Raw genomic sequence first — 20913 nt, 5'->3', positions numbered from 1 at the left:
TTCCTCATCGGGCTGAAATCATGTATTTGTGCATCTGGCGATAAAGTGATATTATTTGTCCTGGCAGAGGTGGTGTTTGTCCAGTATTCTGGAGATTAAAGCTGGCAGATGATCGGTAGGAGGAACGTGCCCTGTGCTCACGTGCACAGGGATGTACCCGCTGCTCCAGAGCTCCTGCCCAGCCAGGCTGGACACGGAGAGTTCAGTGCCACGATCACGGGGGGAGAGCAGGAAAAAAAATACTTGGGAAATATTAAGCACCTAACATTGGAGATTCATCACTCTATTCCTAGCTTTTAAAAGACTCTTGACTGTGAAATATCTGTAACCATAGTGATTTGAAAATGTGATTTTCATGGTTACTCTGTAATTTCTTCTTTCAGTAAGACACTGCACTTCCTGCTTTATCTACCACACAAGCGTGAATGATGAACTAGCAGATTTCAGCAATATGTTTTGTGGCATGCAAGGTGATTAATAATGAGATTCTATCTTTTACAGAAGCCATTCCGTTGAAGTGAGTGGGCCACTGTTCACAGTGGTATTATTGATGTCACTGATTTTGTCATGTACTATCTGGACTCTGAAATCAGTCAAATATACAGAAATAGTATTTGCTTGTAATGATGTAATAAATACCTGATGTAAAAGTGTTCTGCTTTTCTTTTGGTCTTTTGGTCTTTTGCATCTTTAAGATGACAGGCTTATCTGATTTAATGAGACTATTAAGACACAAAACATATATTTTATCCAGTAGTGGCCAGTATCTGAATATGCAAGAGATTACATGATGTGTACTTCTGAATTTATTTGATCAGCAGTCCCTTTCCTCATAGAGGCAGTTGGCTTCCACACTAATGTACCAGTGTCTATATTCTTTGCTTGCAGAAATACATGTATTAATCAAAGTTGGCAGGCCTACATCTAAAGGTGGCAGCTCATTGTTACACTATTGTATAGCCTTTAAATTGTATAGTATAGTCTTTATATTGTATTGCATAGCCTTAATTCTGCATTTAGTATTAAAAAACCATAGCAACAGACATTTTGGACGTGCATTGATGGATAATAATTTAGAATCACTAAAATATTCAAAGAGAGAGTCAGGTGTGAAGAAACTAATTTACGTATTCCTTACTCTACAATGCTAAGTTGACAATACATTGTATAGTTGGACGGTGTGATATAAATCTACATAAATCTGCATTTAAACACTGATGTCTCATAGTACAATGGAAATGCTGGTGATACAAGATAAGATTATTGCAGTTGCTAACGCCCTCATCCATGAGTTTCAAATTAATTTCAGACTAGTAGAGAATTAGTTGGCACTATAGGCTAACAGCTGAATAACCTACAGTGGGATGTGTGTAAACAAAAGTGCAGTCAGCCTGACCAGTTCACCTCTCTCCAGAATGTCACACGTGTGACACACTGGTCCCTGACTCAGGTGTCAGCACAGCAGTGTGGCCTCCACAGCCCTGACTCACTGGGGCAGCCACGCCCAGGCAGCTCCTTAGGTACAAACCACACACATGCCGGGCATATATTCACATACTAAATACGATTTATTACTGCCATCTCACAGGTTACAGTTTAATCTTGTGTATCTGAAGCCCTGACAAACACCCAACTTATGCAACACAGCACGTATCCTTTCATAATTACATTCTCCTCTGAAGGCTCAGATAAATATCTAAGAGAAAAGCAACCGTGCTTCTCTAAACAATTGATTGTCATTCTCAAGTCAGAGGGAGGAAGGAGATCTGATTTCTGATCCACAATTCAAAAGAGTAGGAGGATAAAATACAGAGTTAATGCTTGGAGTGGAGATGGAAACCAAAGGTTTTCCCTTCTCTGTGTGTCCAGATAAATGAATCCTGAATTTCCTTTGCAGAGTCCTGAATTCTCCTGTAGTGAGTGGCACAGCTTCAGCTTTCAGCGACAATCAGGGAGTGCTGAATCATCTACCCCTTCCCAAGTGGGGTTTCTCTAAAAAATAGCTATATCACTGAGCCTTTTCAAGTGTTCCTTTCTTTACCACTACGCTCCTGGGAACCATCACAAGTGCTCTGAAGACAGCAGTGATTGGTAATCTGTGAGGCGTCCAGCCTGGTCCACACTAGCAGGAAGAAACTATTAACTTGGCTTGTTTGCCTACAAAACTGCAACTGAAATCCTGCCATGTTTTATCTGGTAGGTGTGAGGAAAGCACAGCTCGTGTAGATGGTTTGCAGTGTGATCCTCAAATATGTAATTATGCCAGAAAGTCAACAGTTATTAAAGAAAATGAACTTTAGCTTGGCAAATTACACAAGAGTTGATGTTATTGTTTCAAATTCTTTGCATTTATTTTGCTCAAGACTATTTTGGGAAAATGTGCTGCAGAGTGAATTCTTGAAACCTATCACTTCTCAATGAATGGTATTTTTCCTTCTACAACTTTAAGCACAAAACTAAGGTCATCTGAAGATGGCAACCTATGTGAGAACAGCAAAATTATTTTGGAAGATAAACAAAACCTAAGTGAGGCAATTCAAACCAACTGATGTCTAGCAGGAGAGTATGACACCAAGAAACCGAGACTGACCCATGAAAGCAAACATTCCTCACCCCTTGCTCACTATGGAATTCTTAATTTCCTTCAATAGTAGGCAAAGAATTTAACAAGTCAGACTCCATATTACGCAAGTGATGACAAAGACAATTAACACAAATTAACTAGGAAAAGTCATTGTGCCCTCTTGAAATTAGCAAATCAATATTTTATCAACATTTTGACCCATTTAAGTGAAAAAATATTAAACTGATAATTTCATGCCTTTTGTAAGTTATTTAGGTGAATCTTCCTCTATAATTTAAGATGCAGATTGCAATAAAATACATAATTCATTAAAAATTGGTTCTGCCTATTTCCTACATTCTTTTTAATTGCAATTTATCTGTGTCTTACTGAAATATTTTCCCTTAGGTAGCAAGTGTCTGAGTACAATAAGATAGCTGAGGTCACCACTAGTTTCCTGAAAAAAAATACCACCTTCCTGAAAGTTTCCTGAAAGGTCTACCACTAATTTCCTTTACTGAACACTTACACTGCAGTTCATTCATAGCTTCTGTCTAAAAAGGTCATTATAAACTCTGGACTTCCAGGAACTCTTTCAGTATAAATGGTTTTAAAGGAATGCAGCACAGCCTTTTTAACCTAAGCACTACGTGGTGGTACAATTACGATAGTAGTTAATGCTCATTATTTAGAACTGAAAGCTTTATTTCCAAGTACCCAACAGCAGCAGTACCCTCCACCTCCCTCTTCTCTGACGGACACAGTCACCGGGCTCAGGACCGCAGCATCACAGAATTGTTCGGGTCGGAACGGAGATCAGCCAGTCCGACCCATCGGCCAGGGCCGGGTCACCTGGAGCAGGGGACACAGGAACGTGTCCAGGGCGGGTTTGAAAGCCTCCAGAGAAGACTCCACGTCCTTCCCGGGCAGCCCGTTCCAGTGCTCTGCTGCACACAACGTAAAGTTCTTTCTCGCGGGGAGGTGGAACTTTCTGTGTTTTAGTTTACGGCGAGTGCTCCTGTCCTGTCTCTTGGCACCCGCCTCGGAGATACCTATATGCATTAATTGTAGGGAGAACCACAAACACTGCGGAGCCGCACAAAACCCTCGCAAACATCGTCTCCCGACCCGGCAGCAGGCGCTTGGCAGCCGAGGGCCCTGCCCAGCCTGTGGCCCGGGAGGAGCCGGCGCGCAGCACCCGGGCACCGCCATGCCGGTGACCCCTCACGGCAATGCCATGGCTCTGCCGCGCCCCTCAGACGGCCCCTCCGTGGGGAGAGGGCCAGCCCCCGGGGGCGCAGGAGTAGACCCGGGAAGGAGAACCGGGACGAAGGAGAACCGGGACGAAGCACAGCATCCCGCCGCTCCCGGGGCGCGCTCACCGCCCCCTCCCCTCAGAGCGCACTCGCGGCCCCGCCCGGGCGCCGCGCACGCGCCGTCGGCTCCCGCGGCGTCCCCCTCCCCGCGGTGGGGCCGGGGCGGTGACGTCAGCAGCGGCGGCCATTACACGGTGCGGAGCGAGGAGCGGCAGCGCTGCCGCAGCCGGAGCGCCCCGGGCCGCCCTCTCCCCGCGCCCGCCCGCCCTGACGCGTCGCGGCCGCCGCCGCTGTGGGGAGCGCGGATCGCAGGGACCCGCGGGGCGGTGCGGCAGCAGCAGCAGCCGGTGAGGAGGAGGAGGAGGAGGGGGAGAGCGGGATGGAGGAGAAGGTCTTCACCAAGGAGCTCGACCAGTGGGTGGAGCAGCTCAACGAGTGCAAGCAGCTGTCCGAGGGGCAGGTGAAGAGCCTCTGCGAGAAGGTGAGTGGCGAGGGGCGGCGGGGGCGGTGCCGCTCGGCCGGGCGGGCGCGGGGCTCGGGCGGGCCGGGGCCGGCGGGGAGCGGGCCGGGAGCCGGGGCCGGGCGAGCCGCGGCCCCTCGGCTGTGCCGGAGCTCGGCTCCGCCTCCCGCCCGCTCAGCGCCTCCTAAAATGGCGCCGCGGCCGCGATGGATCCCTGGGAGAGACCCCCGAGAGACCCCCCCGGTTAAAGCGTTAAATCAGCCCCCAAAAGCGTGAGTTAGTAAAATGAAAAGAAAAGCTTGTGGTAGGCGCTTGGAAATTACACGCGGTAAAGAGCTGCTTGCTTTGATTTTTTTTTTTCTTGTATCTTTCATGATATGAATAAGCGCAGACTCGTTTATAACTAATTGAAGGGTAGATTAGCTTTGGGGTTTTGTTTTCCCTCAATAGGGTTCTGGGTTTCACGAAATTCACAGAATAAACATTCGAGATCCAATATAATTCCGTATTTTATGGTGATGGTTTGAGACGTGGATGTTACAGGGCAATGTGTTGATTGAGACATTCATAGCTTAGAAAGGTTGTAAAGCCAACCTAGGACAGATTGCATTTTGTAAATGCAGGAAAATTTTGTTCTGATATCATCCAGAGGCATTTTCCAGTCGAATTCTGATTCTGGATGTAACTTAATAGTTGAGTGGTGGTGGTGGTGGTTTTTTTTGGGTTTTTTTTGTGTGTTTTTTTTTTTTTTTTTTTTGTTGTTGTTTTTTTTTTTTTAAATTACTGATGATTTTAGGTATTTCTAGCCTGAAAGATGGAATACTTACAAATTTTTTGGGAACTGGATATCAAGGAATATATGAAGTGATGGATGTACTGGCTTCTAAAGAAGCTTATGTACATGCCACAGAAAGTACCTAGAATATTTTAAAATTGGAATCATGTTTTCACATACTACACCAGATTGTTTTGGAAGCAAATTGATTTGAGATGACTGTCCATGACCTTAATAAAGAACTTGCAGTGATTTTGGCCAGACCAGCTCTTGCTCCAGTACAGATTTTAGTTCACTTGTATTCCAGCAACTCAACCCTGTTTCCATTTGATCCAGGCTGTGTATTTTAAAGGCTGTTGCAAGCAAGTGGCAGTGTCACCGCCTAGCTATTTCCATGTGCATCTCCAGTGACAGCAGTCCAGCTGCTTCCTTGTGTTGCTTTGTGTGAGAGGCAAGTATTTCACTTGCCATCGTTTATAAACTGATGGGTACTGAGTCCTGAATCCCACAGGAGTGGGTGTATATGGCCCCATTTTGTGGAGCTCTATGGTAACTTGCAGGACCATGAGGGATGTATAATGTACAAAAAGTTTTTGATGTACTGGAGGTTTTGGTTCAGTGAGAAGCGGGCATACCACAAGACATTCCTTACAGAAGATACAGTCCCAGTCATCAGTGTTGCACAAGATGACATTATCATTTTTTCCCAGTGAAGAATGGAAATGAGCTGCATTTATGGATAAATGTGTAATGCTCATCACCAGGATGATGGTAAAGGAAAAAAAGCAAAGAAAACTTTGTGTCTGCTTCTGTGTGTTGGGATGAGAAACCATGAAACTGTGGAAGAGAAATCTGCCAATCGCAATGTTCTTTGGCAGCAGCCTTGCGTTGGCTGGGCTGGCCCTGGGGGAGCTCTGGGTGGGGTAGCAGTTCTCTCTGTGTGCCCAGTGTGTGGTCAGCGCTGTGCAGAGTTCGGCCACGGGGCTGGTGATGTCAGGGAAAGTTGATTTGTTGCTGATAACTACAGGTGGATTTACTTGGACTTTCTGCTAAGAGTAGTTAAGTTTCTTCATGGTTGCTGATGGAAGGAGTTGGAAGTAGGCCTTTGAACTCTGAGTTTTCCATCTTCTTTTCTCCACTGTGTTCATGGAAGTGGGATGAGAGCTCAGTTCTGCACCTTTGTTCTGATGGACAGCACTTGCTTTAATGTGTTTCCATGTTCCCAGCACTGACTTTCAGAAATCTCACTGGATTGTTCTTTGTTTGGACTATTTAAGTAGTTTTGTGGATGTCATCACATCAAAAGGCTGGCTTTCATGAATAGCTTAAGGACAGTGTCAAATGCAGCTATTGTTCCAAAGCACAGATAAAGACCCTACTTAGGTATAGTGTGGTGTTCTTCACCATATTGAATTGCAACTAGGGCTAGTTAAAATAAACAATTTTTAAAAAAATGAGGGCTTTTCCTGATAACACTGTTTGATTGGATGATCTCCCTGACAAGTATTTCTTGATCTGCTGGGGCTTCCAGTGTGCAGACTGGTGCCTGTCTAATGAGAATAAGCCTGAGGGCTCTCTTGTATTTCAGTATTGATAACTGAATAAATTAACAGATTTTTATAAACATAATAATTGTGGACATTTATGCATCCCAGTTACTTTCTTGGTGTGTCTTCCACTGAGCCTGGTTACCTGGGTGATGGTGGTGGTGGGAACTGGGCAGAAACATCTTCGAAGTCTAGAAGTAATTTGTAACCATGAATAATACATTATACTTTCACAAATGATTTGAAATAATCAACCTCTGAGTGGCAGTTAAATGATTCTAGGCTTAGTATGTGCTGTGTGTTTATGCTACATCAGTTGAGTGGCCGACTATGTGTGTTTTGCTTCAGCATTTGAGAAATGGAAGTTCTAAAGAAATGGTCAAAATATACCCAGTCCAGTTACTGTTACATGTCAGCAGTGTTTGTCCTGTTAGTGCTGAATTGTTTATTGGCAGAGGTGAAAGGAAGTCCTTTATTGCCAGGTGAGAGTTTTTCCACTGGCCATTTTGAATGAAAGGATGCTGGTTTAGTTTCTTTCCCATACATTGTGATGGTGAAGGGAAATGGTCTTGTCTCTGTGTGTAGATGCCCTTTATCACAGGAACTGGGGGTGTGGCACATTGCTCTGGAAGGTGGGATGACAGTCTAAAATTGCACAAAGGAATGAGGTGAATTTTTGTATAGGGTTTGCTTTGGTTGTTGCAGAAAGTACCTAGTGCAGGTGTAGGCAGGGGTATCAGAGCCACTCCCTCAAAAACACTACTCTGTAATTTAGTGAGTTTGAGTGTGGCATCTTCAGTTTTTGGAGAGAGGGAAGAGTATTTGGTCATATATTACTGTGTAAAGGGTTTCAGGGTTCTTGAATTGCTAGTGAAATGACTTGGAATAGATAGTGCTGCTAGCCAAAATATTTTCAACTAAGTGAAGGGCTGATACTGGTAAAGGCATTCAAGATTTGACTCCTGCAGTTTTTGATCTGTAACAATGATGTTGGTTACATTTGCTTTTTGATTTGTCACCATTGCTACTTTTATAGTGTAGATGTGTTTCCGGGCTGTACTGTTCTCTGGTGCGTACCTTGTTCATGGTGTATTTTTCTATTTTTTTTTCCTGTTGTATAATTTTCATTTTAATATCTGGTCTTCCAAGTTAGATGTTCTGTAACCAAAGGTTACCCACTGCAGCTGTGTGAGTTATGCAAACTCATTTAGCTTATGTTGAGTGACTTAATTCTGAGAGGACAAGTATGTTTCTGATGAAGCTTTCTTTTAGGTCAAAAAAAGCCTGTGCAATCAAAGTTCAGTTCCTGTAATACATTAAACTTACATGTTCTGTGGATCCCACTCCTGTATTTTAAGCTGAGCTGTCTGTCCAACTTCTTTTTCAGAGGCACATGTTCCCTTCTGCTTCCTATGCTGTTCAGGAGTTGCCTTTCTTAGCTGATTATTTTGGCCAGAAGTGGATGTTTTAAACTATTTCCAGCTGCATTTGCAGAGGCTTTTCCATTAGCTAGCTTTTGTATTCCCATATCCATCATGTATAACTAACTATTCTTCAGACTAAGATGATTGTGAAAATTAATGTTCCTGTCTGAACTTGCTGTAAATCAGCCAAGAAACCTGCCCTAACAGAATTCCCAGGTAGTGAGAGTATGCCCTGAGTGGTGGGCTGTGCATTAGGCAGGTTCTGTGTTCCTCTGCCCCTGGCAGAAGAGGAATGTGCGGTGTTGCAGTTGTGCCGTGCCACTGCCCTGGCTCCTGCATTCTGTAACAAGGGAGCGCTGCTGCCAGTGGCGGGAGGGCCCCTCAGCAGCTGTTCAAGGGGCTCCTTTGTTGAACATACCTAGGGGTCAAGTCATTGATGGGGCCATGTAGTTATACCTTCTATCTCTGAAGAGTTACAAGTGTAGTGTACAAAGCCTTTTGTAACACTTAAATGACTGTGTTTTAGATTATTCTTGAAGACTTTAAAAAAATCGTTTGATGCCCAGTGTTCTGATTTATTGTGAGTTTTTTTCGTGGTTTTTTTTTTTTTTTTGTGTGTTTCATTTTATTTGTTTTTTTGTTATGGTTGATAATGAAAAATGGAAATTGTCTCTTTCCACAGAAGGCATTTGAAATGTCAGACTCGCCAGCCTTTTCACCTTGTCTGGATTCACATAGAACATCTTGATGTACATATAAAAATTTAGGCTTGAATGTGCCAGTGATTGTGCCATCAGCAGCTTTCTGGGTTGGGTTTTTTTTCAATTATAGTAAATTCTGTAAAAAATGAGTTGTGCTAGCAGTGCGGTGTTTGGCTTTGGTTTTTTGCTTTTTAGTTGCAATATTAGTTGTGATCAAGTAGGAGTGAAAGATACTTGTGTTGTTTCGGGCATAGTTTAAGCTAACAGCAGGAAGCACTCCTAAGTCAGACAAAGTTCCTACTTGAGTTCTGCCAGTTTGAGGCTGAAGACATGGATGAGGCTCCAGGACTGATGTCCTCTTCCAAATCTACCTGTGCTGAGGCTGCTGCCTCCTCAGATGTGATGACAGTACTGCTCTGTGATCGCTTCTAAGCCATTTCCCTGGGTTGCCTTGCCCAGCACAAAACCCAAACCTGTCTGGCTGTGTCTAGCCTTGTACAGCAGATCTGTGTGAGGGGAATCACAGGAGCAGGGATTGAATTTTCACTCTTGCTTAGGAACCCTTAAACATTATGCTGTATTCAGTAATGTTGTTGTTAACTTCTTTTTTTTCAGGTAGTATATATTAAGCTGGAAAAAGTTTATTCCTAAGTAAAGAATGAATACTAGAGCTCAGTTACTCAGTAGCCAGGTCTCCAATATTTCTACTGAATATTTTGAACATGCTTTCCAATATAGGTGTTTCTGATTGGCTGGTTGGTTCTAAACTCTTTCTTGAGTTTTGGCATGCTGTCCTCCAACTGGTGTCCTGACCTGTAGCATGGCTATGTTGGAGTTACTGGAACAAAAGGGTTGGGAACTTTCTGAGTTCGTTTCATGAAGCTGGACTTGTTGATGTCAGGCACAACTAGTTTGGGAGTAGTATTTTTTTTTTTTTTTTTCATATAAATGATTCAAAATGAATACAGCTTATTCTACAGAGAGGACTGAAAAACATCCCTGTAAGTGGTCATCTTCCTGCATTGCTATTACTGATGTGTTCCTTGGAGCTCCCATGAGTTAAGGAAGGCATAAGGGTTCATGGGTTATTTGACTTGTTATGTTTTTTTAAAGAAGTTTTTCCTATATTATTTTTCTTCAATTTAAAGATAATAAGATCTTCTGTATGAATCAAAATAATGACACTGAGTTCTTTCAGAAGACCCTCTTCCTATCCCCACTGCTCTTGTCAACTACTGATTAACAGCCTTTCCCCTTCTAGATTTGCCTCTGAGGGCAAGAACACTTAACAGTTACTCGGAATGTATAAGACACTACTGAACTTTTCATATGGAAATGTTGAGGGGGCTATCAAGGTTTCCAATGTAGGTCCCTACTTTTGTAATACAAAGGAAGGGAGGGTTATTTGGCAGAAGTTTGCTGCTTGCATGCTTTCTTGTAGGCCTCCTAGAATTTACAGGTGATAAAGGAAAGTGGTGGTCTTATTTTAATCTTACAGCAGTCCTGGCATTGGGGTTGCTCTTTTGGTTGGCTAATACCTTCTATTTAACCTGGTCCCTCATCTCACTGAACAGAAGAGATTAGAAATGAAGGTGTAGGTGTAGTTACAAATCCAGAGAGAAAGCAGATGCATTCACTTCTGTCCTGGTAAAAGAGTATTTCTGTGTGGATGGAAATCCTGGTTTTAGTTTGGAATACTAAATAATTAAATGTCAGTGAGGAGCTTTGTATTTTAATTTTGTTGCTACTTAACGCATTCATGCTGAACTCCTTAGTGGATTGCGAAGTTCAGTGTAAATCAGTTTCCCATTTGGGTCATGTGTAATCTCACTGCCATGCCCCCTTCACAGAAGGGTGTCATTGGAGGCTTCATTTATCTAGTTTTGTTTAAAATGTCATCTTTTTGTTTAAAATGCCCATCTTTTGTCTGAACCTGCTCTCTTTCCTTCCCAAGTGAGGAGTGGGGAAATCTTTAAATTGAAAAGCATTGACTCTGCAGAAGAATTGCTGACTGTAATGGATGACTTTGCTCAGAACTGTAACCTTTTCCAGGTCATGATGTTTGAACAGCTAAAACCAGTATTCATCCCAATTAGCTGATCTTTGTGCCTTTAGTCACATCCTGTGCACCTTGGTGACAGGAAATTATGGGTGTGGTTGAAGTCTTCAATCTCATCAAAATATCTGTATGGTAACTACAAATAACTATTTCTTGGTTACAGTGGATGCTTCTCATTACACACTTTACTAGGCAGCATGGTGGGCTGCAGGTGTGAATTCTGGTCTGCCAAGAATGACACATTACCATCTGCAACCATGACTTTGGGGCTGTGTTGTGTAATTAAAATAATGGTTGTATTTTCTTTACTGAGTTAGTAGTGGTAATCTTTTGATGACTGGTTCATAGTGCTGCTTCAAGCATTGATTTACAATTCTACACAGATACAGTGGTATTTACTGTTTGGTTTGGGTCTCGTTGTTTTCTTCTATGTGCCCCAGAGTTTTTCATGGTAGATAATTGGTTACTTGTCAGAGCTCATGCTAGAATGTAGGGACCTAAGAAGGGGTCAGAGTAAATAAGAAATATCTGGTATATTCTGGAAATACGGATGAATTTGGGTACAGATTAATTCAGAGGATTTTGTAGAAATGGGCCACTGGAAATTATTTCTGTGAGACGAGGTTGATGATGTACACTGCTTGTGAGGGAAACTTGCATATCCTCAGCACAGAGTGAGTTGAGGAAGTAAAATAGATGGATTATGGCTTTTATGACACTCAACTCTGAGTCTTATTTGTAGCATATAGGATAAAAATATTTAGAGGGTGCAACGAAAATAAGAGATACATCTGCATGCATACAACCCATGCATTTCATTAAATAAACTGAGGATCTGAAAATCACATGGTAGTGACTTTAATAGTCATCATTTCAAAATTCTTGTATGTCTTAAAACAATGAAACTGATCTTTGTGTTTTAAGACCAGCATCTTGCAGACATGTGCTTTGTAAGCAGAGCCACCAAAGCAGGTTGGTACTGTTCAGCTCGGCCTTTAGATGATGTGCAGCAGGCCAGGAGTGGTTTAATTCTTAAGTGCTAGGTTGAGTTTTTATGCAGTGCTACTCTTTTTATAGTAAAGTGAAAATTGGTTGTTTTCTTGTGTGTTTAAACCAATATTGGTTTTATTCTTGTTAAGTTTTGGGATTGTACAAGTTTTCACAGAGAAATGACTGAGTAAGCCAATATCAAGTCACAATGAATTCCAGTGACTATGACTAAGCTGAAATTTGATACTTATTGTTTATTTTTTGAACTTTGAGATTGTTCTGAGTAAAGTATGTGACTTTCCACCTCAGCAGTAGTGTTTACAACAGCATTACACTTGTTCTTATACTCTTCCTGTGTAACTGTCTCACAGCTGTGTGTTTTTTGTCTTTGACTTCATTAGTAATTGTCTGTAAAATTAGCATTTATCAACTTGAAGTAACGTGTTCTTTGCTGTCTTATTCTGTATGTGTTTGCATTTTATTTTGAAGTCTGAGAGTGTAGTGCTGAAAAAATAATTAAACTGATTTAGAGGCAGGGTTTTACAACTGTAATATGGTAGGCTGTTGATAACAAGTTTTTGCTTAAGTATCCTGCACCACAGAAATTTGACTTGTGGTTGTATTCTTCTATGTAAAAAAGATTAATTAAGTGTTAAGAGGTGTAGAGAAGTTCAGGGCTGTCCTAATAGTAGCAATTGTTGAGAACTGAAAAAAGGCAGAGACAAAAAGAACTAATAGGTGCTCGAGAAAATCTGTTTATTAATTTTATCATTGTTTGTCATGATGATAGGCTGTGAAGCCTGGATGTTTCAAAATGTTGATGTCAAAATACTGCATTGTTGCCCTATTATCCTTTGTGGCAGTAGGTCCTGGGGTGTTTGAAGTTTAGGGGGTTATGTGTGTGTGTGTGTGTCTGTCTTAGTTCTCCTCTGTCAGATGATTGGATCAAGGAGGTTCCTGCTTTCTGCTGAAGGATGGTGAAGAGTGCTCTATTGCTTCTTCTCCCTGAGGAAGTGTAGGAGAGCTGTTGATGGGAAGTCCATTTGTTGGAGAGGAGGATGCATGGGGGAGGGAGTTACCTGATGTGCTGACTGAGCAGCACCTTCAAGAATCAGTAAAAAGAGGGAGTGGAAGCAGGTGGAGTTGCTGTGTGTGATCCAGTACAAGGTTGGGGCACAGATACTGCAGGACTAGTATTAGTGGTCACTTGCCATTGTGAAATTGTAGTATTAAATGTAGTGTTTTACCAACTTGTGTTTGTATTGTGTTACGGTGTATTAAAAGTCCTTTCTTTTTTACTTTACCTTTTTATAGGAATTAATTTATTATGAAAGTTGGGATATAGTAGACTGCTTGTTGGTGGCTTGCTTTCAGGATGTTATTTTTTCTACTTTCAGCTCTGCTGATGCTCTTTTATAGAGCCAAGTAGAGTGTTTAAGCACTTGAGTATGTGCCACTTCTAATACTGTGGGACATAAGACTGTAAATGACCCAAACAGTTCATAACACAGTGTTGCATGAAACTGGTTTGAAAACATGGAAATGTTGGAATCCCTGCACCAGCATTCCTCCACTGCAGGATTTAAACGGAGGTTGCTGTTTTGCAAATTGACCTGGAACAGTCTTTTTCCATCAGTGTAGCTGTCTGACTTCTCTGTGTGGTTGGTCATGTGAGTATCTGGGTGATTTAATATTTCAGAAACTGTGGAAGCAACAACTCAGTTGCTAAGAACTGCCATTCTCAGCACAAACACTGCATACCTTTGATGAAAAATGAATGCTGCTTTCTTTGTGCCATACTTCAAGTGGGTAAAGAAAATCCAGTGGTAGAAACTCTCATTAAAGAGTAGGTTTTTTATATCAAAATCCTGTAAGCATCTGTGATGTTCTCTGTCTAAAGGAGAATTAAGCTGGCTAATGCTTCTGAATGTAAGGGAGTATTAGAAGAGGCTAGGGCTGTTCAAACACCTTCAAAACATCCGGTGAGTGTCACGTCATTAAAGTTAACTCAAGTCAGGCTATCTTAAAATACATCTGCACTTTTAGCATTGACCACAAACCAGGAATGACCTATCTTTAGTACTGGGCACAATGCAAGTGGAAACAGTCACATGAGACTGACTTTTGAGGTGAATATGTCTGCAGAGTGACATCTAAAGCTTTATGTCGTGCAGGGTGCTTAGCCATGCTGTATTGTTTTATTTCTTTGCAGTGAAACATTGAATTTAATGAATTTCCATCATTAAACTTAGGTGTTGTTTCTGTTTGAAGTGGTGACCATGGTGGTCAGCCAGGATGATGTGTGGGACAGTGACACCACTTTTGGGTGGGAGTGTCAGCCGCTTTCTTATAGACAATTGGGTTATAGAATAGAATATAATTTTTATATATTTTCTTGTAATTGAGTTAATGAGGTTAAAAAGGATCATTTTTTAATAGGAGCATTGACTCTTGAAAAACAGGGAAATCTTAGTAGATGGTTACTAGTAAACTTGTTACTATTTATATTTTTAATAGCTTCTTGATTTAGCAAATCATTGTGGCATGTGTCTGGTGACTGTTCTGAGAACAAACTGTAACAACTGTCTTGCATTATTTCAAAATTACCTTTCTGGTGCTATATTTAGCCTGTGCTTCTTCATACAAATTACTTTTGTCTGCAACTTTGATATCCACAATTTTTGGGGAAAAAATGGTGATCACAAACAGCGTACCCACCTCTGGTTTATGAAGACACAATTTGATGTTATTAGTCTGTGTTAAATCACAAAACTTGTTGAGAGAACTTGTGCAGGTAGTGGCCTGCTCTGTAGTTGCTGGTACCAGTGGATGTGTGTTCTCATTCTGCTTCATGCAGGACCCCTCTGCCTTTGCAGGTGGGTTGAAGATGTTTGTACAGGCGAGTAGTGCCAAGGTATTGGTGGTGTTTTGGCTGTGTCTGAGTTTGGGCTTTTGGAAGTAAGATGTTGGCACGTTTTTTAGATTCAGTTTTTCAAAATACTTAAAAACTTCTTAAGTTCCAGTAGTGATGTTCATTGTTCTATGCTTTGCAGAACTATTTTTATAGAAAGTCTGAAGTTTTGCTTCAGATACCGTAAAGTAAAATGCTGTTTTAAGATAAATGGCATTTAAGTAAAGATAAACTACTCCTTCAAGTGCTTCAGGGAAGGAAGGGACGGACAAGAGCTCCTAAAGAGAGCAGGTAGCAGAGTTGGAAGTGGTAGAGTGTGCTTTGAATAAAACAGCTTTTCCTAGACAAACTCACCATTTATGTACTTTTTTGCTTATAGGCTAAAGAAATTTTGACAAAAGAATCCAATGTACAAGAAGTGCGATGTCCAGTCACAGTCTGTGGAGATGTCCATGGACAATTTCACGACCTCATGGAACTTTTCAGAATTGGAGGCAAATCACCAGACACAAACTATTTGTTTATGGGGGACTATGTTGACAGAGGATATTATTCAGTCGAAACAGTCACATTGCTTGTAGCTCTTAAGGTAACTTTGCTTCTCAGCTTTACAGTTGTATATAAAATATATCATTACTATCCTTACTACACTTAATATTTATTATGATTTTCACTGTATTGGTATTAGAGCTACTGAAACTGACTTGTTACCTTTCTTAGTTTTACTTATTAAAAAAAAATTATAAAAATGTTCAGGTGCAAGCCTGAGCTTTATCTGAAATGAGTGTTTATGTTTTACTTGCCTAAGTAGCAATCTTTAAGAATTTGCTTGGAGAGATCAGCTTAATGCACAGGTGTAATGAAGTCCCCTAGTAATAATAAATATAACTTGTAATTAAACTCAGAAGTAAGTGGCCATTGAAGATTGAAATAAATGAGTAATTTTTTTTCCCCTTAAAGGTTATTATTTAATCTTCAGAATGGTTCAGTTTTAGCTGCTTTATTGATGTGTGGCAGGGATTGAGGAGTGAAAATTCTGTTCTGGGGAAGAGTTGCTCATTGATGTGCTAAAATAAACTCTCCTGTTTAGGTCCGTTACCGTGAACGTATCACAATTCTTCGAGGGAACCATGAAAGCAGGCAAATCACACAAGTTTATGGTTTCTATGATGAATGTTTAAGGAAATACGGAAATGCAAATGTTTGGAAGTACTTTACAGACCTTTTTGATTACCTGCCTCTAACTGCCTTGGTGGATGGCCAGGTATGTTGACATCTGACAAACTTGAATGTTTTTGATTGTAAAGGGAGTTCTTAATATTGCATTCTCTCAGCTCTCATCTTCAAAGGAATCTCATGCAAATTTTCTCATAATAATTTATTCTAAACTGTTCTAACTGCACTGATTAATGCAAATAAACTTCATGTTTCTTAACTTGCAGATTTTTTGTCTACATGGTGGCCTCTCTCCATCTATAGATACACTGGATCACATCAGAGCACTTGATCGCTTGCAGGAAGTTCCCCATGAGGTACTGAAAAATAATTTTCTAAGCCAATGAGATTGATGATTCAGCATGTATTGGGGGGTTAAGCTTGCAGGCTGAAAATGAAATTCAAACCAGTTTAGCAATATTAAAGTGCTTGCTGTCTTCCTGCTCTGGATTTTTTAAAGGAAAAATGAGAGGCATGTCCTTGCTTAAAGAAGGGAACATATTAAGTCTTAAAGAGTTGTGCAGGGGTGGTGCATGTGCAAACATTTTTGGTTTTTGTTGGTTTTGGTTCTTTGCACTTCACCTCTGAAACATCATCTACATCTCTTACAGGGTCCAATGTGTGACTTGCTATGGTCAGATCCAGATGATCGTGGTGGCTGGGGAATTTCTCCTCGAGGTGCAGGTTACACATTTGGACAGGATATTTCAGAAACCTTTAACCATGCAAATGGCCTTACGTTGGTTTCAAGAGCTCATCAGTTGGTAATGGAGGTGAGCAGGACCACCTGTGTGTACAAACTTTGGATTGTGTCCTTGGTCCATTGATTCCATGCTCTGTGTGTCAGAGATGTGTGTATGCTACTGACAGGTGATGATCCAGCTAAGAGTATTCCAGAAACTTGATACTGACAGCATTCACGTGCTACTAAAGGAGTTTGACAGTGGAGTAACCTTTTTTTGGCCTTGTTTTCCTGAAAATGTACAGTAATATCTCAAACCAGGCTTTGGTACTACATGTGGTATTGCATTTCTGTGTAGATTAAAAGGTTTTTAAATATGTTTTAAATATTTTAAAGGTGTAATTTTTGTTTTTAGCTTGGATGTGTGCTTTTGTTCTTGGTCTCTAGTTACTCCCAGCAGTTCAGATTTTTAAATGTATGTCTGGACTCTGGTTTTGGTGATCACAGTTGAAGATTTAGAGTGGATTGTGTACTTCAGAATTGCTGTTTTAACTATTTAATGCTAATGCAATGGAGAAATATTGCTAGGTGTTTTGTTTTTTTTTTTAATATCTAGCTCATATTTGCTAGTAGGAAGCAACCTATGAAGGCCAAAATTCCTTTTTACACTTTTTCTCTCCAGAAGAGAAAAAAAGGACACAGCCTTAAGCTTATTTAAAGTAACCCTACAAAAGCCACTTAGGGCTGTGTGCATTAAAAGGCTGGTTTGTAGTCAGGCGGTTGCGTGGGGCACAGTAACTTGGTTGTCATAATAATTTTTTCCTTCTTTCCAGGGGTACAACTGGTGCCATGATCGGAATGTAGTAACAATTTTCAGTGCTCCAAACTATTGTTACCGTTGTGGCAACCAGGCTGCAATTATGGAACTTGATGATACTCTAAAATACTCCTTGTAAGTATGTTTAAAAATAAGAATTGCGTTGCCTGTGATTTTAAGATACCATTTAATTATGTTAAAGTATGGGGGTTTCTTCCTCTCTCTAAGCCTTCAGGAGGTAGAGTGAGTGTGGAATTGTTGGGTTAGTCACATTTAAAGTCTTGGAGTCAAGCCTCTGGAACAGTTGCTGTTGAGCTCTTTTATCACATTAAAGTGAGACTCCTCAGTTTTGTTTTTATAAGTACCTGGACTTACAGTGTAGGGATGTGATTTGAGAGCAGGAGTAGTCTGTGACATCTAAGGTAATGCATTCCAGTCTTGGGCAGGAGACTTGAAGAATCTTTGAATTCTGCAGGTGTTGGGATGTCAAGTCTTTAAATGAGATTTCTAATTAACTACTGCAGCAGCAACTTTACTAGTAAATGAGACAAAACCACCATGCAAACTGCCCTCTTTGATAATAACTGGAGACTTTAACTTTCTAATAGATACAAAAGTTCGACCACTTTGAGTCTTAAAGCTGAAATTAATTTCTTTCCAGACCTTCATGGTAAGAGGAATTTATTATGTGATGGTTGAAAGTACATACTAAGAGGAGTGGAAGAGCTGGAACACTTGTTCTAGAAAAGTTAAGTTGGTTGATAAAACTTACAGGAGCAGTGGTTTAACACAAGTGAGTCTCTGCAGTTCAGGGCTAGAGCACACCTGAACGTGAGCTGCGCTCTTGTTTTCATTGACTCTGTCTCTTCAGTTTGCAGTTTGACCCGGCGCCGCGCAGAGGCGAACCGCATGTTACTCGTCGCACCCCAGACTACTTCCTGTAAAGAGATTTTAGACCTGTACAGTATTGCCATGAACCATATGTTGACCTAAAGAAAATGGGAAGAGCAACAGTAACTCCAAAGTGTCAGAAAATATTTAACATTCAAACTTTGTTTTCACATGGACCAAAAGACGTGCCATATTCAATACAAAGCCTCTTGTCATCAACAACTGTGACCACTTTAGAATGAACCAGTTCATTGCATGCTGAAGCAACATTGTTGGTCAAGAAACCAGTTTCTGGCATAGCGCTATTTGTAGTTACTTTTGCTTTCTCTGAGAGACTGCAAATAATAAGATGTAGACATTAACACCTCGTGAATACATTTAACTTTCCATTTAGCTATAGCTTTATTCAGCATGACTGTAGATAAGGGTAGCAGCAAACAATCATTGAAGCTTAAAGAACATTTTTAAAATAAGTACCAAGGCCTCATATTTGTTCTGAAACTGTTTGTTTTATTTTCAGGGAATACTGTTTAATTTAATTGTATTGATTTTTTTTTTTTTTTTGTCTGCACTCAGTTCCCTTTTCCACTCTGCCCTACCATATTGTCCCTTGTAATTGTCCAAGGATAGTGAATTACTTTGAACAGAACTGTTTTTTTCTGTAAAACAATGTTACTGCAGGACAGAGCTGCAGTGTTTTTCATAATAAACTTGTGAACTAAGTATGGAAAAATGTCAAAATTCTAATTGCATCTCAGGTCAACTGTGTTTTAATAAACTAACATATGTAGCTGGATGGGTTTTATAAACTTGCATAGAAATTTCCACCTTCTAAATAAGTAAAACTGAGGTGATTTGGAGTGTGCTGGAAAACTCTGACCTTCTGAATCGTGTCCCAGGAAGGTGCCTGGGCCTGTGTCTCACAGCTGAGAACAGCTTGCTGGTTACTCACATGTTGCTCTTTCCCTCTTGGTGCTCTACTGAAATGCTCAGAAATGGAAGAATATAAGTTCACTTAACTGTTTGCTTGTGGCTTTATTTCAAGTGTAAATCTAAGTTTGAGTAATTTACAATGTAGGTGCTAATACTTAAAATAATTTTTCTGAACAACTAAGAATAAAACCAGTTTTGTAAATATTAAAGGAAACAACTTGAAATTTAGTGCTACGTGTATTTGCCCAGGCTTCCATTCTGAAAAACAGTGATATGTGGTTTGTGTTAACTTCTGTTTAAATATTTCCTTTCTACTAACTTCTTCAAAATCTGAACCCCAATTTGATGATTTGGTTCAAAGCCAGAATTCAAATGTTACACCTTCTTGAGGCTTGTGTGTGAAACTTCTTGGGTACATCTAAATTATGTACCTGGCTGTTGACTTAGTAGAAGGTCTCTTAATATTCAGATTGTTTGAGACTTTAAGTTTCTTGGGCACAGTGTAGATTCTGTAATAACGTGGAGATTTGTTTTTTATGCTGCTTGTTTCTAAGGGAACACACAAATTTTGCAAATGTTCAACTCGCCTGGAGGTCTAGTCCTAGCCATGCTTTTCTGAAAAGTTGGAGTACCACTTAATTCTTTAACTTGAAAAGAAGATGCTGCATTTCATCAAGCATTGCTTCATCCCCTTTCAGAAAGGCTTAAGTGGTTGCTTTTCCTTCAGCAGAATTTGAGTCCTGTTGTGGTAGGTTGGGTTCCAAATGGCTTCTGGAGAGCTCAGTCTGCTGTAGTTTGATCTCGTACAGGAAGAAGTGCATGCCAAAAATAAGTGCACCTGAAGTTGCTTTTTTTAGTATAGTGGGAGCTTTGGCTTTGATCACTATTAAAACAATCCTTTGCTGAGAGTAGTTCATGTTCCATTCCTGTCACTTGTCTTTCTCTGTGTTTGTGTAGATGGGACTTTGTGCTTTCATTGACACCATTCCTTCAAGAGGAATGACTTTGCCCTATTTTCTGCTTTTCTTGTTGCTTTAATTGGTGTGACTCATCTGCTCTGGCAGGGAGCAGTCCTTTCTTTGCTTCAGTTTCTGTACACAAATCCAAGTGCTTGTTAGTAAAGTCCATGGACAATGTTGGAGTCACTCCAGTTTTTGTGCTTTCCTCTATAATTATGTTGTGATGGTCTGTGTGAAGATTCCAGTGCAAAAACCACATTGTTTTCTTCAGTGAAGAAAAAATACATTGCTGTGATGGAGCACTAACCAGCTGAACTCATGTTTGGAAGATGCAAGAGAAGAAACAAAGATATAGATAATGGGGGTTTGATTTATTAGTAGCTGATTGGTACTGCACAAACTTCCTTTGCTTCAGCCTGTGAGCTTGGTGGCTGCAGAGAAATGAGCAGAGTTTGGAGATCCCTGGCAATTCCTCCATCTCTGCTCTGCCTGCTCCATTCCGTGCAGTACAAAGGAGAGGCACAGCTGGAACTCCCGTATTGTGGTGGTGCAGTGTTGAACTGGAAATGTCACACCCAGTTCTTAGTGGGGAGGGCTGACATTGGGGTTTAGGTTATCAGAAGGCAGTTGGGAATGAAACTGTACTTCTCTGTGAGCTGTTCTTTTCTTC

At 40.8% G+C, this 20913-nt stretch overlaps 1 protein-coding gene across 1 annotated transcript; it reads left to right on the top strand.

The window, feature by feature from the left end:
- Positions 1 to 4032: 4032 nt before the first annotated feature.
- PPP2CA (protein phosphatase 2 catalytic subunit alpha) lies at positions 4033 to 19084 on the top strand. The gene is made up of 7 exons (XM_002189567.6): positions 4033 to 4360; positions 15126 to 15335; positions 15837 to 16010; positions 16189 to 16278; positions 16573 to 16734; positions 17477 to 17595; positions 18332 to 19084. Exons 1-7 carry the CDS (start codon positions 4259 to 4261, stop codon positions 18402 to 18404), a joined length of 930 nt encoding a protein of 309 aa, XP_002189603.1. The 5' UTR covers positions 4033 to 4258; the 3' UTR covers positions 18405 to 19084.
- Positions 19085 to 20913: the final 1829 nt, after the last annotated feature.

This window comes from Taeniopygia guttata, chromosome 13, assembly GCF_048771995.1.
Source record: "Taeniopygia guttata chromosome 13, bTaeGut7.mat, whole genome shotgun sequence".
Lineage (NCBI taxonomy): Eukaryota > Metazoa > Chordata > Aves > Passeriformes > Estrildidae > Taeniopygia > Taeniopygia guttata.
The sequence above is the reverse complement of the archived record's forward strand: the minus strand, read 5'-3'. Positions and strand labels throughout refer to the sequence as shown.